This window comes from Salmo salar, chromosome 13, assembly GCF_965601325.2.
Source record: "Salmo salar chromosome 13, fSalSal1, whole genome shotgun sequence".
NCBI classification, from domain to species: domain Eukaryota; kingdom Metazoa; phylum Chordata; class Actinopteri; order Salmoniformes; family Salmonidae; genus Salmo; species Salmo salar.
In genome coordinates, this window is record NC_138303.1 from 62507501 (window position 1) to 62525934 (window position 18434).

At 48.0% G+C, this 18434-nt stretch overlaps 1 protein-coding gene across 3 annotated transcripts in view; it reads left to right on the plus strand.

The window, feature by feature from the left end:
• jade2 (jade family PHD finger 2) overlaps positions 1-17270 on the plus strand; it is a 152850-nt gene extending 135580 nt beyond the window's left edge. For 2 of the 3 annotated variants that reach the window (XM_082960242.1, XM_045693416.2), the window contains 2 exons: positions 3992-4123; positions 10076-17270. In XM_082960242.1, the coding sequence (XP_082816368.1) occupies positions 3992-4123; positions 10076-11058 (1115 nt within the window). In that variant the 3' untranslated portion in view covers positions 11059-17270. The remainder of the gene's footprint in view (positions 1-3991; positions 4124-10075) is intronic. The other variant, XM_082960244.1, reaches the window with a different exon arrangement.
• The last annotated feature ends 1164 nt before the right edge of the window (positions 17271-18434 follow it).

Consider the following 18434-nt stretch of genomic DNA (forward strand, 5'->3'; position numbering starts at 1 on the left):
TCTAGAGAGGGATTGTAAAGAAGCTCTGGTGTCGTGCTAATGAGCGCAGGTAAGAAGTGGGGCACGGTGCAACAAACACACACACACACACACTTACACACTCTCTTTTACACACACACACACACTTACACACTCTCTCTTTTACACACACACACTTATACACTCTCTCTTTTACACACACACACACACACCGCAGCTGAGTGCTCCCAGAAAGAGAGGAAATGAACCACACACTTCAAAAAGACGAATCCCTTGGAGGCACTGCACCTAACTGACGACGCCAGAAAATGTAAATGAGAGGAGAGAGAGGGAGAAGTGAGAGAGGGGGGGGGGGGGGAGAGAGAGGGGAGAGGGAGAAGGGAGGGGGGAGAGGGGGGAAGAGAGAGAGGGGGGAAAGAGAGGGAGAAGGGAGAGGGGGGAGAGGGAGGGGGGAGGGGGGGAAGAGAGGGAGAAGGGAGAGGGAGAAGGGAGGGGGGAAGAGAGGGAGAAGGGAGAGAGGGGGGGGAGAGAGAGGGGGGGAAGAGAGGGAGAAGTGAGGGGGGAAAGAGAGGGAGAAGTGAGGGGGGGAAGAGAGGGAGAAGTGAGGGGGGGAAGAGAGGGAGAAGTGAGGGGGGGAAGAGAGGGAGAAGTGAGGGGGGGAAGAGAGGGAGAAGTGAGGGGGGAAGAGAGGGAGAAGTGAGGGGGGGGAGAGAGGGAGAAGTGAGGGGGGAAGAGAGGGAGAAGTGAGGGGGGGGAAGAGAGGGAGAAGTGAGGGGGGGGAAGAGAGGGAGAAGTGAGGGGGGGAAGAGAGGGAGAAGTGAGGGGGGGAAGAGAGGGAGAAGTGAGGGGGGAAGAGAGGGAGAAGTGAGGGGGGAAGAGAGGGAGAAGTGAGGGGGGGAAGAGAGGGAGAAGTGAGGGGGGGAAGAGAGGGAGAAGTGAGGGGGGAAGAGAGGGAGAAGTGAGGGGGGAAGAGAGGGAGAAGTGAGGGGGGAAGAGAGGGAGAAGAGAGGGAGAAGTGAGGGGGGGGGAAAGAGAAAAAACAACTGATCTGACAACAACGTTTCCAAATGTCTCTCCAAGTTGGACGTTGCAGAAAATATGAGGGGTTTTTTTTCTCCCGACAGCACACATATTCACAAAAATAGCTAACACATCACTCATACATATGACCTTCTATCCTACACACACTTACTGGCAGTGTTCAGGCACGCACACGCCCACACAACAGATTTGTTGAAAACAACATGGACACATGTATGCACACACACACACACACACACCCAGGGTAGCCTCAGTGTGAAACACAGCCCTCCGGGAAGACACAGTGAGGTACCACTCAGCCCCCCCCCCATGCATGTCCTGCTCCTCCATGCTAGGGGAAGCATGATGGAGGGAGCCTCTATTATAACCAGCATGAGAGTTGAAGTCAGGCGTGCACGCCACCCGCTCCACTGTTGGTCTAAGCAGCGGGAAGCGTGTTAAAACATGTCCCCCAACAATAAGTGTGTTGGGGGGGGGGCAAACCAACCACACAGCTAGTGGGACGGTTTCTCAGCGGGGTGCTCTCCGTCTGTGTTATGTGTGTCTCTGTGTTTGTCCAAATAGATGCTAGTGCAGATGTACAGTACCAGTCAAAAGTTTTGACACACCTACTCATTCAAGGGTTTTTCTTTGTTTTCTACATTGTGGCATAATAGTGACATATGGAATCATGTAGTAACCAACAAAATAAAACGTTAAACAAATCAAAATATATTTTATATGTGAGATTCTTCAAAGTAGCCACCTTTTGCCTTGATGACAGCTTTGCACACTCTTGGCATTCTCTCAACCAGCTTCATGAGGTAGTCACCTGGAATGCATTTCAATTAACAGGTGTGCCTTGTTAAATAGTGGAATTTCTTTCCTTCTTACTAATGGTGAATTCATTTGTATATTTCATTTCCTCTACATCATTGTATGACTCCTGGCAAATGTAAACGCTTACTTTGTTACTATTGAAACACAGTAAATGCCAATGGAATTTGTATATTTCATTTCCTCTACATAATTTTATGACTCCTTTGAGCCAACAAGTACCTTGTTGTGACAAGGTAGGGGTGGTATACAGAAGATAACCCTATTTGGTAAAAGACCAAATCCATATTATGGCAAGAACAGCTCAAATAAGCATAGAGAAATGACAGTCCATCATTACTTTAAGACATGAAGGTCAGCCAATCCGGAAAATGTCAAGAACTTTTACGTTTTTTCCAAGTGCAGTCACAAAAACCATCAAGCGCTATGATGAAACTGGCTCTCATGAGGACCGCCACAGGAAAGGTAGACCCTGAGTTACCTCTGCTGCAGAGGATAAGTTCATTAGTTACCAGCCTCAGAAATCGCAGCCCAAATAAATGCTTCACAGAGTTCAAGTAACAGACATATTTCAACATTACTGTTCAGAGGAGAGGAGGAGAATCAGGCCTTCATGGTCGAATTGCTGCAAAGAAACCACTACTAAAGGACACCAATAAGAAGAAGACTTGCTTGAGCCAAGAAACACAAGCAATGTACATTAGACCAGTGGAAATCTGTCTTTCTGTCTGATGAGTCCAAATTTTAGATTTTTGGTTCCAACCGCCATGTCTTTGTGAGACACAGAGTAGGTGAACAGATGATCTCCGCATGTGTAGTTCCCACCGTGAAGCATGGAGGAGGAGGTGTGAAGGTGCTTTGCTGGTTACACTGTCTGTGATTTATTTATAATTCAAGGCCCACCGCATTCTGCAGTGATACGCCATCCCATCTGGTTTGTGCTTAGTTGGGCTATCATTTGTTTTTCAACAGGACAATGACCCAAAACACACCTCCAGGCTGTGTAAAGGCTATTTGACCAAGAAGGAGAGTGATGGAGTGTTGCGTCATGATCTGGCCTCAACAATCATCCGATCTCAACCCAATTGAGATAGTTTGGGATGAGTTGAACTACAGAGTGAAAAAGCTGCCATCAAGTGCTCTGCATATGTGGGAACTCCTTCAGGACTGTTGGAAAAGCATTCCAGGTGAAGCTGGTTGAGAGAATGCCACGCGTGCGCACAGCTGTCAAGGCAAAGGGTGGCTACTTTGAAGAATATAACATTTGTTTAACACTTTTTTGGTTACTACATGATTCCATTTGTATTATTTCATAGTTTTGATGTCTTCACTATTATTCTACAGTGTAGAAAATAGTAAAAATAAAGAAAAATTATTGAATTAGTAGCTGTCCAAACTTTTGACTGGTACTGTATATTTACTGTAAGTGTGCTTGTTTGTGAGCGTACATGTGAGTATTTGTAATTGTGAGTGTTGGTGGGTTTTTTGTGTCACACAGTCCCCAATGACTATACACAAGAGCTGTGAAGAGAGATGGTGAAGGTTTTGACTGTGAGGGAGTTCTTTGGTCGGAGCGTTTCTGAGAAGTGGGACGGTTTCTCAGTTTTGTTTGTCAGGTTATGGGTCATTTCTCTCATCACAATGATTAGTCCAGCTGGTGGGGTAAAAGGTGCCATTCTGGGGTCAGATAGCTCAGTTTCTCTGTGTAGGGTTCACTCTGACTGGAGGAGAGGGTAACTTAACCCGGATGGAGACAAGGAGCCTCAGGGTACTGTTCACTGCTTAGTACTGACCCCCAATTTTAGCTTACGATAATGAAATCAAACATTGACTGCTACATAGCCTCCTCAGTATTTGACTGTTTACATTATGCAGCTGTATTTAACTGCTACACAGCATGTGTTCCAAATGGCACCCTATTCCCTATATAGTGCACTACCTTTGACTGCAGCCCTGCAGAATATAGGGAATAGGCTGCCATTTGGGGCACACGCGGTATGTCCCCAAGGGTACAGCCAGTCCGTTTAAAAAAAAAAGAAAATAGAAAACAGTAGTTGATCTATCTCATGAGAAAAAATATCCCAGTCTTGACCTGCCTCTCCATGACTTCATGCTTGGCTGGCTCCACTGCAATGTTGCTCTATTTCCTCTGCAGAGAAAACCATGACGGGTCATAAGGGAAGACAGAACGGGGTGAAGGAGAAGGGGAAGGAGCGGTGGAAAAGCAGTCCGGAGAAGAAGAAAGAGAGGTGGAAGTCTGACAACGGTTCCCTCCTCAAACAGCTAGGTAGGTCAAACAGCTAGGTAGGTCAAACAGCTAGGTAGGTCAAACAGCTAGGTAGGTCAAACAGCTAGGTAGGTCAAACAGCTAGGTAGGTCAAACAGCTAGGTAGGTCAAACAGCTAGGTAGGTCAAACAGCTAGGTAGGTCAAACAGCTAGGTAGGTCTGATACCACGGGGGTTTGTATCTGCTGGGAGTTTCCAGTTGACTTGATGACGGGTATAACACCCACTATCACACCTCCCCAGGCTTGTCCAGGCTGGCACCGTCTAGATCAGGGTGCCGACTCTACACCCTTCTTCTGAAGTGTGCACTTGCACACTCCCAGTAATTGATTTGAATGCTTTGGATTGGTGTGTAAGCATTGGCTTTCCAACATTGTTAAATCCATGACAGGGAGTGTGCAAGTGCACACTTTGGGGCGAAGTGTGGTGAATCAGGATGCAGCCTAGGTCTCCTCTGTGGATAACATGTCTGGAGAATACATCAGTATCAGTGCTGAGCGATTAGGACGTTTTTGAGGTTGTTTCGGGGCGATTATAAAAAAATGATCACGTTTTGATTATTTTGGTTGAATGCTGTAACACAGAATAAAATAATTTAATGAAAGTCCCATGATGCTAGTGACTGCCTATTACTGCTTATCACTTATTAACCATAATCTATTCACATTACTTTATTTAATAAAATATTTAATTTGTTATGTATATTTGTTTTATTTGATGACTTTATTAATGAATTCTAAGTCATCTCATCTCTACAGAGCTGCTGTCTATGCTGTCTGAAAAAAAATCTCTATTTTATTAGTTCTTCAAAGTAAATAAGGCATACTTTTATGACTGCTGAATACTAGCTATCAATCACTTAGATCGTGTATTTTCAGGTAGAGATACCTCGCGAAGCAACAGCTGCTCTCTATATCACCTCACGATCGCATATTCTTCTGTCTCTTGAGTAGCAGGCGTAAAAGAAACAAAGCCCGGACAAGTAGATGCGCAATGGATTGTGGTCATTGTAGTTAGTTTAGCACATAAAACGTTGTAATTATGTAGAATATTATCCTGTTGGAAACTACAACTCCCTACTACATCGCACAGTTTGGGCTGGATCTGGTTTATATCTAGGGAAACTGCAATGTGCGCATTGAGCTTCGAAGGAAAACCGAACGAAATGGAATTCAAATAATTGAACCGACGTCGGTCAATTAGTTAAAAGAACCGACATTTCGGTTAATCGCTCGGCACTAATCAGTGTCCAAACTCTCCCCAGCTGATGATCACGATGAAGATGTTACAGTATCAACAGTCAGCAGGAATTTCCACGGTTACACATACTCAACTAGTAGCATCCTTCATCCCCAGACAATCTGTAGAACCAGTAACAGGGAATGGACTAGGAAACTGTTAGCCAATGTTGACGACTGTGGTTGTCCTGCAATATTTCACTTTCTGGGTCAATATCTATGACTAAGACGCTGATGTGATGCGAGTGGCTTGACCCCTTTTATTGGAGCTGAGAACCGACATATGGACATGGACCGGAGGAGCCTTTATGACCCGAGCCTTGGTAACAGTACCAAAGAAGAATCGTATCCCACGTGTGTCCAGAGAGCCCTCGACTCTTAAGAGCTCCTGTAGGACCGGTGCTTCCCAATGCCCATCCTTATAGTTCACTTTCAGCTTGTCGTTATGTTAACCACTCCAAAACCAGTAAACAGGTGGACCTGGTGAAGAACTTGCACGTGGGAACCTATTGTTACATTATAAGCAGTGCCGTATAGAACTACGGTTGTGCACACACACACTTCAGGGTCCACCTAACCCCAAGTGTGTGTGTGGTTTCTCAACAGAAATGGATGATGTAGTAGTACTGGTATTCTATTGTTCTTCCCGGACACTGTTTGCACTCTCCTGTTGGCTGGTGTGATATACAGTGTCATTGAGAGATGCCAGTTGAGTCCTTGGTGATGCCAGATCAGATATGGCCAGGCAGAGAGTTACTGAGAGGAGTCGCAACTATAGCCACGGAAACACATCTGTTTGCATGGCTTGGTGCAGTTGTAGCTTCTCAGGTGTACATAAAAAAAAAAAAACAACGTCAATATTATTTTCAGGGTTAAAGGGGTAGAGGTTATTCCTCATGGTGTGGGCCCAGTGTCCCTGCCCGCCACCTTGTTTTTCAGAGCGCCTTGGGCGGGGTGCGTTGTGTTGCGTGCCCCCCTGCTAAGGCAGAGCTGCTCTCTTTAAATCCCCGGGCTTTAGTGTGTGACCTTCCCTCACGGAATAGGATAACCCAGGGGGTCAGAGGGTAGGGGAGAGCATCTCCAGATAAGGCAGCGGGACAGAGGCTGGGAGAGTCCCAAATGGCACCCCTTCCTCTATATAGCGCACTAGTTTTGACCAGAGCCCTTTGGGAATAGGGTGCCAATTGGGGCGCGGACGGATACTGGCATCTGGCCACCGTGATAAGCCTGTTGTAACATGACCCCTGGGTGGCAGACAGAGTGGAGTAGAGTACCTCTGAGTGTTATAGTGGTGAAATGGACTGCAAGGCCTTCTGGGTGTTGATATTGAGAGGGCTGGATAATGACTAACTCTCTCCCCAGACTGATACTTTGGGCATCGTTTTAACACTTCATTTGTGTTTCCGCCTCTAAGTTCTTCAGGCATGGAGTTTACAGTGCTCTCCGTCTCTGACTCGCACTGCTCACTCCCCTCTCTTTCCCTCGCTCCGTGCGTATGCGGGGTTGTCAGGGCGACAGTTGGCACCTGAGAACAATTGGCACACTGTAGCGGGGCCTGCACAAACACAAGTCTGGCTCTGCCCCAGCCAGCGCATTCCTGGCCCTTTCTAGCCTAGCCTAGCCTAGCTTAGCCTCCCTCCCTCCCTCCTGTCCCTGCCTAGCCTAGTTTAGCCTCCCTCCCTCCTGTCCCTGCCTAGCCTAGTTTAGCCTCCCTCCCTCCTGTCTAGCCTAGCCTAGCCTAGTTTAGCCTCCCTCCCTCCTGTCTAGCCTAGTCTAGCTTAGCCTACCTCCCTCCCTGGCCCTACCTAGCGTAGCTTAGCCTGGTCTGGCCCTGTCCCAGCCAGCGCATTCCTAGCCCACTCGGGTCTCACCTAGCCTAGCGTGGGCTGCTACCATACCGCAGCAGCCTAGGCCCCAGGGCTGCTTTCACCGGGTCCAAGGAGCAGAGCCAGGAGAGTGGCTGCAGCCAGCAGACATGCGCAGCGGGGTGGGTTGGAGATGAAGAGGAGAGGTGGAGCAGAGTGGGTCACGACCAGCCCCCGCCCTCCCTTGGCTCTTTTCCAACTCTGTTCCCTCCCTCCCTTTCTGTTCCCCCATCCCTTCCTCCTCCCCTTCTCTCTATTCCCCCCTGTCCCCTTCTTTCTGTCTCTCCTCTCTCCCCTTCTCTCTATTCCCCCCTCCTTCTCTCAGTTTCTCCTCCCCCCTTCTCTCTATTCCCCCTCCCTCCCTCCCTTCTCTCTGTTCCACCACCTCTCATTCCCTCCACACCTCCCTCCTCCCCTCTCTAGTCTCCTGTCTCCAGCAGAGGCGCTGGTGCTGTTGCTGCGTCATGGAAACAGCTGGCCTGGGGATGCTGATCCAATCACAGCAGCTCCTCCTGACCACCTGGTGGGCACAGTGCCTTATGGACTGAAGGGGGAGGAGGAGGGTGACTGGCTAGAACGGAGGGTAGAGGATGCATCCCAAATAGCACCCTAGTACCTATTTAGTGCACTACTGTGCCATTTCGGATGGACCCAATGCCTTTCCAATAGGAGTAATCCGTTGCTGGGTAAATGACAACGGAGATGCATTGTCCAACAAAAACACCCAAACGGTCTGTCTTTTTACATAAGCAACTCGTCCGACAATACTTGACTTTAGTTGTACTTTTGATGGACAAAAAAAAAACGGACAATGATGACGGTCATAGACGCATGAACCCGGATGAAATGGTATGAGTGTGGCCATAGCCTTAGGGAGTGTGCTAACAGGAAGATTTAGCAGGTGATGACTCGGTCAGGAATGTTGAGTGTTGTGTTGGTGTGACCACCTGGGCCCTATGTGGTCTATAGGAACCCGGTGCAGTAGATGGTAGTGGGGAGGTAAGGTGTGCTGACTAGCATCTCAGTTTGCGGGGAGAAGTACACTTGTTTTCTAATCTTCTCTCCCTCCGTCCCCACACCCCTACCTCCGTGTCTCTGTGCTAAGATGTTGACATGCCCAGCAGAGAGCGTCTCTCAAGTTGATCCTCCTCTCCTCCCTCTATCGCTCCCTGCCTCCTCTCCTCCCTCTATCCCTCCCTGCCTCCTCCTCCCTCTATCCCTCCCTGCCTCCTCTCCTCGGTTGTGTTCCCCCCACACTTCAATAGGGGCTGTGGTGGAATTAGCCCTCTCTGTTAATGACTGTGATTTAAAAATGCTATTCTAAGTAGGAGCTTCATCCAATTAAACAGGCTGGCTGGCTGGCTGGCTGGCTGGCTGGCTGGGTGTGTGGAGCTGGAGCCAATTGCACCACTGTTAATACTCTGTCCCTATGCCAGCCAGCACCTTACTCATCACCTGAGGAGATAGACACCACTCCACACCAGACAGAGACACACATTTAAGGAGGTTATTGTAGCTCATTGAAACAACACCACACCTATAGGGTTTAAATGTATTTTCAGCAGGTCTACCTTTTAAAAGAGGTGTGTGTTTGTGTGTGTGCGTGCGTGCGTGTGTGTGTGTGTGTGCGTGCGTTCAAGCTCTGTTGTTTGTTGGAAGGTGTGTAAAATCCTTTGTGAACACTGGCTCATGGTGTTTTGGGTTGACAGGAACCCAGTGGTTCTGGTTTCTGGTTTAGGGGCAGGGTTCGGGAGTGGAGAGTGTTACCCAGCGTGCTGTCCCCCTGATGCATCTCCCAGACCGTGGGAGATGGACTTCATGGGATTGGAATACGGGTGGTGGATGGAGCTCTGTCTCTAGGTGTGTTCTGAATAGCGCCCTATCCCCGGCCTATGTAATGCAACCCTACGGGCCCTGGTCAAAAGTAGTGCACTACATAGGGAATAGGGTCCCATTTGCGACACCTCCTGGCACCAGTGCGTTTCCCTCCCTCCTTCCCTCTATTTCCTGTGAGAATCGGTGTTCCCGAGCTGCAGAGAGGCTCTGGCAGCCAACTCTGGGCCGTAATGACAGACAAGGAGCCATGCAAATCTCCTAATTATATACACACACAGCATGCATTGTCTCCAAAAGCTGCGTTTGACAGTGAACGTCCCTGGTGGTGGTGGTGACAAAGCACAGACAGACAGACAGACACAGAACGGGACTAATGCATTGTTTAAACTCACACAGGAAGTGGGGTGGATAGGGTTGAGTCCCAAATGTGCCCTTTCCTCTACGTACTGCACTACTTTTGACCAGGGCCCATAGGGGTCTGGTTAAAAGTAGTGCACCATATAGGGAATATGTTGATATTTTGGACTCACACCCTACCGCCTGTTAAATGATTGATTCGGTGAAAGAAAGTCTGGTCAGGTTTAGCGTCACGACTCCAACCACAAATCCCCCGTACTGTGCTTTGTCACCCAGTCCTACGCTGTCTTCCTATGTTTTACAGGTTTGTTCCAGACTTCCTCCCAGAAGGCTTTATGTTTTGGACGGAACAGTTGATCCTACTAACCTCCCACAGACATTCATGAGATATAAGAATCATCTGTATAACAAGGGTGTCAAACTCAATTCCTGGAGTGCTGTGTGTCTGCAGGTTTTCAGTCCTCCCTTGTTACTTAAGTGATCAGTTAAGGTCAATGATCACTTAAGAACTCCCTTTTACCAGGTTGTCTAGGTCTTCATTGGGCACCAATTGAAAGGAAATAACATAAAGTTGCAGACACACGACCCTCCTGGAATTGAGTTTGACGCTCTAGACTGATCCTCTATGGTCCTCTCACCTGTCCATCTCTCCCCCAGGTTTCCCCAAGACCTTCCCTCTGGACAACTCGCTGTTTGACAGCTGGCTGGCCCAGTCGGTGCAGATCACGGCTGACGACATGCTGAGCCAGTGGGCCCTGGACGCCGGGCAGCACCGTGACAAGACGGCCAGCTTGCTGTCTGACCAGCTGCTGCAGGGAGAGGAGAGCCTGCTCAGCCTTATGATGGACCACTCCATGAAGTCCACCTGGAAAACCCCTCAGCTGGGGCGCAAGTCTCGGGGCAAGCCCAGAGCCCGGGCCCAACACTCCACCGCCGCAGCAACCACCCCACCTTCTGCCACCGCTGTCAGCCCCCCTGCTGCTGCCACCGCCTCCTCCACAGCCACAGCCAAGGGGACTCTGCTGGCAGATGACAGGCCAGGCCACGGGGCCCGTAGAGGGGAGAGGTCCCGGGGCTCCAAGGCCCTCCACCACCATCACCACCACCCCCAGACCAGGAGCACTGAGGCACCGCTGGACCCGCCGCCGCAGCCGCCCACCTCCAAAATGGACTCCTGTCACATCTCGGAGGAGCGTGGCCCCTGGGACAGCCTCACTGGTACAGGGGCAGCTTCCGCCCCCACGCCGCCCCCTCTGGCCTCCTGCTCCCCCCCACAGCCCTCCATTAGTCCCGGGACAGTGCCTGAGGGGAGGTCGGGGGGGGGTCCCGGTCACCGCACGGCCCTGCGCCTCCGCCTGCCCCGGCAGGGTAAGTCCCGGGGGAAGGGTGGGGGTGGAGGGGGGAAGGGTGGAGGGGGGAAGGAGGTGGTGGAGCGCCCCCTGGATAGGGAGAGAGAGAGGGACCCCCACCCAGTGAAGGAGACGTCATCGTCGTCGCTGCTGGACCCCGAGACGGACGGCTACTTCTCTGACGCCGAGCAGAGCGACCCGGATACGCGCTCCAGCGGCCGCAAACTCCGCCTGGCCCAGTTGCATTCTGGGAGCGAGGACCTGCTGAGGAGGAGCGTGCTAGCGTTGTAGAAAAAAAAACTGAGACGCTCACACACACACACACACGCACACACACCATCGTCCAGAAGACACACTGATTTCTCAGACTGACCGGAGCTCCATCCCAGTTCCCGCTAACATGGCTACTGTCTGTCTGTCCGTCTGTGCTTTTGATATTATACATGCCGTTCTTTTCTCTCTAGATCGCTTTAATGAACCAAATCTCTGTACTTCACTAGTCCTAAATCAGTCTAAATCAGTCTATCTGCTCTGTTCTGGGGTTTTTGAACGTAGCTGTTAGTCAGATAGCTGCATACACAACGAGACCCTAGATGTTAGTAGTGCTTGTTAAAGTAACAAATGCTGTATGATGACGTAAGAAGACAAAGAGGAAATGGATTTTGGACAATGTTACATTTTCGGTTTTATTTTGAAGTATAACATGGCGGTGAACCATGTCGTCAACCCTTCCTGGCGGTGTGGTCAGTGGTGACTTGCCGCTAGCATTGGGGTGAATACTTTGTGGGCATTATAAGCTGGTTCAGACGAATCTCTTCCTTTCTCTTGACGTGAGATGGATCCCCGCGAGGCGATTCCTGGGATCTGATGTTTTTAAAAAAAGCCTTTCAGTTCAGCATCATTCTGAGAAATGTACAGAAAATATCAAACAAATATTAGCCTTTTAAAAGCACAAATAGCTAACAGGAACTGTAACACAAACATTGAGCATAAACACACACACTCTTTCAGACATGCACACCAGACACGTTGCACACACACACACACACACATTACAGATACTCTAAATGACTCTGTCTGCATCCAGCCGTTGTAGAAACATACTGGTTGATAATTACGTCAGCTCTTCACTGACTCCTCCTCATCTTCCGTTTGGGCCTGAATCATTGGAGAAACAGTATTTTTATCGTGTGCCTTCTGTCGCTCCCCCAAAATAAGTTTATCAATCACTTCTATAATCAGATTTGTTACAATCAAAAAAGGAAAATCTGTTGTATTGGCCATCAAGCGTACTGAAACAGAGGGCTTCTCGGACCTTAATTGTAGTGCCTAAAAAATGGAAATGCAGCTTTTGCCATTAATCAACCCAACCGCATGCAAAGCCACACAGTTCTACCATATTTGTGCAAAAGTGCTGCCCCAACAAAGCAACTTCTGGAGTCATTGTTGGTCCAGTCAGACGAATCGTATAGTCAGCTACAGCAGAGTTCTGGATTCTGACTACTTTTTTGAGTTCTTTGTAAATTTATGGGTTTTTTTTAGTCTCAGAGAGTTGTATTTTGTACTAAAAGCGGTCCACAGTATTTTCTCAGGGTTTAAAAAAAAAAAAAAAAAAAAATTGAAGGCGACGAAGAAGGGTTGAAAATGTATTGAAATCAAAAGTTAATCCGTAAATATATAATACCATATACAGGCCTTTTCTACATATGATAGGTATGTATAGAAAAGGTTCCTTTCGCAATGCTCACTGTTTAAACTCTGACTACTACTGTGCTGAGAGCTTTTCTCATGTCTCAGTCAGTACACTACTACAACTACTACTACTACTACTACTACTACTACTACCCACCTGGCTGTCTCCTGAGTTGATAATGCCAAAGAACAGTGTGTATAACAGACAGGGCACCATGCACTTACTCTGGCTGTGTCCCAAAATGGCACCCTATTCCCTGCTTAGTGCACAAGGTGCCATTTGTGACGCAGCCTCACTTGTGAGTTGTGCGTTGCTCAGGCCTGCGCTGGCATGGTGTGACTCGGCCTTTTTAGGGGGGGGGGGGCGTCCTGACACCCACCACCACTATTCCACCTTGGACTCTCCCGTTCCCTGCTCCCACAGGTGTGTTACTTACTGGCCCTCTGTCCCACTGACCCACTGTGGATGGAGTGGCCTACGTCCCGTCCCCCCAACCTGGAGAGAGTTGAATGCTGCTGAACCGTGTGTGGATGGGCGGCTGATGGCTGAGCCCACTGACAACCCCCAGCGCTGGTATAACAGGGTCGTAATGTAGAAGAAGACTCGTTTTTTATGTTTGTTTTCCTGTCCCAGAGGGGACACAAGGATTCAGGATGAAACTTCCTCAAGCAGCGTATTGGTCAGGTGACACTGTCTGTCTACAGCCAGTCTGGCTCCTTCCTTTCCATCCACCGTAACCCTTGGAGACAGACCATTACAACCATAGAAACAGAATGAGTAGCACATTCTATTCATTCGTATTCTACAATCACAACATATACCATAAGAACAACAATGATCACCATTGTCTGCAGATAGGTTGTCGGGGTGGGTGTGTGGGGTTAGCACTGTAGTAAACCCACAGAATCCACCCCACCACCTAACCGTTTACGTGTTGCTAAGACAATGAAATGTAAACTTGGTTTCAATATTCAATATATACACAGATTTAGACTAGGCTGTGTTTTTAGATGGGACCCTTCATGTACGGCCCCCAACGTAGTAGAAAACAGGTTGTTGTTGTTATTATTATTATTATTATTGGAGTGGGGCATCTACGCCCTCTTCCTCCGCTTCTTTTCAGAAACAGTAGGCTGGAGTTTTAGTGAGGTGACGAGGCGTTTCGGTCCAGCAGGCAGCAGGTGACAGCACTTTGCATGCAGACTATAGATTCATGAATTGATGGTATTATCCTACAGAGTATGGATGGATGGTATTATCCTACAGAGTATGGATGGATGGTATTATCCTACAGAGTATGGATGGATGGTATTATTATTATTATCCTCCTCAAGCAGGGTTTCTTTGCCCCATCCCCGAGAACCCACCTGGTTTGCATGTTTTATTCCAGCCCTACACTAACGCACCTTATTCAGCTAATCAAATTGATGATCAGTTGAATAGGGTGCGTTAGTGCTGGGCTGGAACAAAGCGTGCATTCCAACGGTGGGTCCCATGGAATTGGTTTGAGAAATGCTGCTTTGGCGTTGCTGTGGATGAATGTCCTAGTGCTGTCTCCGTACCACCCAGCTGCTGCTGCTGTTGGTGTCTGTAGCGTGACGAAGCCGTCAGCACACTAACAGAACACAACGACAACATCATTGAAAAGGATCTCCTCTTCTGTGTTAGTTGCTTTATCCCTTAGGGAACTGGTTCAACTTTATCCCTTAGGGAACTGGTTCAACTTTATCCCTTAGGGAACTGGTTCAACTTTATCCCTTAGGGAACTGGTTCAACTTTATCCCTTAGGGAACTGGTTCAGCTTTATCCCTTAGGGAACTGGTTCAGCTTTATCCCTTAGGGAACTGGTTCAACTTTATCCCTTAGGGAACTGGTTCAACTTTATCCCTTAGGGAACTGGTTCAACTTTATCCCTTAGGGAACTGGTTCAACTTTATCCCTTAGGGAACTGGTTCAACTTTATCCCTTAGGGAACTGGTTCAACTTTATCCCTTAGGGAACTGGTTCAACTTTATCCCTTAGGGAACTGGTTCAACTTTATCCCTTAGGGAACTGGTTCAACTTTATCCCTTAGGGAACTGGTTCAACTTTATCCCTTAGGGAACTGGTTCAACTTTATCCCTTAGGGAACTGGTTCAACTTTATCCCTTAGGGAACTGGTTCAAGGCTGTAGTAGTTTGACTGCCGTTTACTTATGTTTTTTTGTGTTTTTTTTTTAATGCACCAACAATAATGTAGAATACTGTACTAGAGACCTTTTTGTTTCCGTGTTAAAAGCCTTCGCAAGCTGTTTTTGTAACGCTTCAGCCGCGGCTCATATAACTAGAATGCTGACTCATAATCAGACCGACTGCTTCCTTACTAGCGCTTCTCCGACCGTCGACTGACTGCTTCCACACTGGGAAGTATGGTTCCAATCCAACACCCACCCCGCAGACCAGTGCTCTGTCTCACTTCCCTCCCCTTCTTCAGTGTTTCCGACGGCCCGCCTCAGCTCCTTCAGAGTTTTGAAGCACAGGCGGGTCAAAGGAAGAAGCTTTAAGGACAAATAATGACGTGCGTGTGTTGTGTAATGGAGAGAGCGTTTGTCACTGCTGCCGCTCTGGGCAGAAGAGCGAAAGATCGAGAGGGAGAGAGGGAAACACTGGTGGAGGGAGGGAGGGAGAGTGAGAGAGAGAGGACAGTTTGTTCTTTCCTCTTAGTGTTTGCGCCCTGTCCACGGTGAACTTAACAGGCAGGAATCTAAACACCCCACTCCCTCTCTCTCTGTCCCTCCCTCTCTGTCTCTCTCCCCCTCTCTGTCTCTCTCTGTCTCTCTCTGTCTCTCTCCCCCTCTCTCTCTCTCTCTGTCTCTCCCCCTCTCTCTCTGTCTCTCCCCCTCTCTCTCTGTCTCTCCCTGTCTCTCCCTGTCTCTCCCCCTCTCTCTCTGTCTCTCCCCCTCTCTCTCTGTCTCTCCCCCTCTCTCTCTGTCTCTCCCCCTCTCTCTCTGTCTCTTCCCCTCTCTCTCTGTCTCTTCCCCTCTCTCTGTCTTCCCCTCTCTCTGTCTTCCCCTCTCTCTGTCTTCCCCTCTCTCTGTCTTCCCCTCTCTCTGTCTTCCCCTCTCTCTGTCTTCCCTCCCTCTCTGTCTCCCTCTCTCTGTCCCTCCCTCTGTGTGGCTCACAAACGTAAAGTGCAAACACTTCTCTGTTTTCACTGGAGCTAGGATTATTTACTTTCTCTGGTTTTGTTTTATATGCAGAACCAGAGAGAAATTGATTTGATAAGTGGGAACTGCATAGCCAGTAGTGAGCGTGTTTGTTTTAGTGTCTGTCCGAGTCAATGCTTGTGTGTGCGTGCATGTTTGTCTGTGTCTGTCGAGTCACGAGTGTGTATCTGTGTGTGCAAGCATTTGTGTGTGTTTCTGGGCTAATTGAAGTTAAAATGGTCAGGCCGGCTCCCCAGTGGGCTGATCAGCGTGCAGCTGAAGCCTGGGAGAGACCTTTTGTTCTCTCACTTCCTCCATGGAGAACACTCACAGAAACTAACCGCTGCTCTCTGGCAACACAGCGTCTACATCTCAAATGGCATCCTATTCCCTATTATAGTACATATGGCCCTGGTCAAAGGTAGTGCACTATGAAGGAAAAAGGGTGCCATTTAGGATGTCCTCAAGCTATTTATGACCAGCAGGGTCACAGAATGTGTTCCTCTCATTAAATTCAATAGCATTTCAAAATGTTTTAGTTCCACAGTTCAAACAACTTGCTCCCATGTTTGTTTGCTACTTTTGTTCCGTGACTTGTATGAATACACGTATGAATCCATTTCCAGGAGAGAAGGTTTATCCATAACCATAGCTGCTCCTCCTAAGGTCGGGCTAATTTACCGGTTGTGTCTCTGCAACAGAGCCAAGCTCTCTTGTTTTTTGTAGTTGATCTGGCATCACTTTGCTGCTTCCAAATTCAGGCTACATTACAAACGGCACCCACTTCCCTATATAGGGCACTTCTTTTGACCAGGCCCCCATAGGGCTGTGGTCAAAAGTAGTGCACTATGTAGGAAATGGCGTGCCTTTTTCTGACGTTGACTTACACCGGCACTATTTGGTCTTTTGACCAATCACATCAGATCTTTTTTCAGAGCTGGTCTGATTGGTCAAAAGACCAATTAGTGAGAGAGAAAAAATCTGAATCGGGCTGCCTGTAAACGCAGCCAATATTTCTGTCCCGTATCTCCTAATGGTCACATGCGTCATTTTGATGAGTCCGTGATCTCTCCGATCAAAGCAGACTCTGACATGGTCCCTCCTCCCTCCACCACGTGGCTGTCTTATTTGTCCTTAAAAGGCGCTGAAATCTGTGCTGCCGTATACAATTCAATTCCACACCCAATTAGGCTCGATCTGCATCAGTTCTACAATACGATAATATGAATGTTGCAGGAGTTTATCCTTCTGTATTCTTTGTTTCAAAGAATGTTGTGCCATTTGTTAATAGCAAAGAGAAATATTGAACATATATTAAAAAGAAGAGCTATTTTAAATTATTTTTTGGCTTTTTTTGCAATATTTATTTTCTTGTATTAGAGTCTTTGTAGGAGGAAAAACAAAAAATGTATTTTTCATTAGTGCAAAAAACTATTTTTTTCCTTTTTGTACACTTTCAATGTTAAGCAAAACGTTAAAAAGCAATATGATGATGTTCCATGTGACTGTATCTGCATGCTGTTTGTGTTGCCTTAAAGACGGCTGCCTCCACTATGACCCCCCTCCTCTCCCCGGCACTATGGTGTGGTTGACCAGTGTAGTCAATAAAGCAGTGCTTTCTGTGTACCCATGCTCTGGACCGTCTCTCTGTTCAGTTCACCCGCCACCATCCCAGGAGCTCATTTTTAAGGGGCAATCTGGGATTCAAATAACAACAAAGATACTCCGCCACTTTTTTTTTGGTAAACTGTTGAGGGATGGGGTACGACAGTTGAACTAAGCTCATTTCTAAGTGATATTCTTAAAGAATCAATGGCTGTATATCATTGAATTAAACGTATAAAAGAATGGATGTACTTTTTTAAAGCGCTGTTCAAGGGTTGATTGATTGAGTCACATTGTGTTGAATCAATCTGGGTCTCTACAGACGGACCCAGAGGTAACTAGGCTAGATACTCCGTTTTACATGTACTGTTGGTTGTGAGATAAAGGGACAGTAAAAGGTGACGCTTGTGCCATCAAACCCTTGAAACTTATCCAGAAGGCCGCAGCCCGCCTGGATTTCAACCTCCCCAAGTTCTCCCATGTCACCCCGCTCCTCTGCCTACTCCACTAGCTTCCAGTTGAAGCTCGCATCGCCTGGTGTTTGCCTACGGACCTGCAAGGGGAACTGCCCCTCCCTATCTTCAGGCTATGCTCAAACCCTACTCCCCAACCCGGGCACAAACCACACAACTCTGGTTTCTTGGTCCTCCAACCTCTACAGGGGTCACCTCCCGCTCTGCCTAGTTAAAGCTTTTCTCTGTCCTGGCTGCCCCCCCTCCCCTCCCCCAATGGTGGAACAAGCTTCCCCTTAACGTCAGGACAGCGGAGTCCCTGCCAATCTTCCTAAAACCTCTGAAACCCTACCTCAGTATCTTAAACCCAAGTCACCCCTGCCCCCTTCACCTAGCTAGGAATGTACTAATTGTAAAACGCTCAATTATATATGAAACATCCCAAGTTGTAGGCCTACTGAATGTTGACAAGCGTATGTGTAAGAATAGCTGAAGGTGATGAATAAGTTGCTATTAACACATTCATCTTCAGGTGAACATAACCATAGTATCCTTATACAGCAAGTTCCTCTCAGTGCTTGATAGCTCATACTGAAGCTTACTAGACCATGTGCCTATGTCAACCATTACCATTTCCAAGTAACATCAAAACCAAAAACATGCCATTCTTTAAAGACTTGACGAAGCAGAGAGAATGTTTACGGGGAATAGGGAGCCATTTGGGACGGACCCT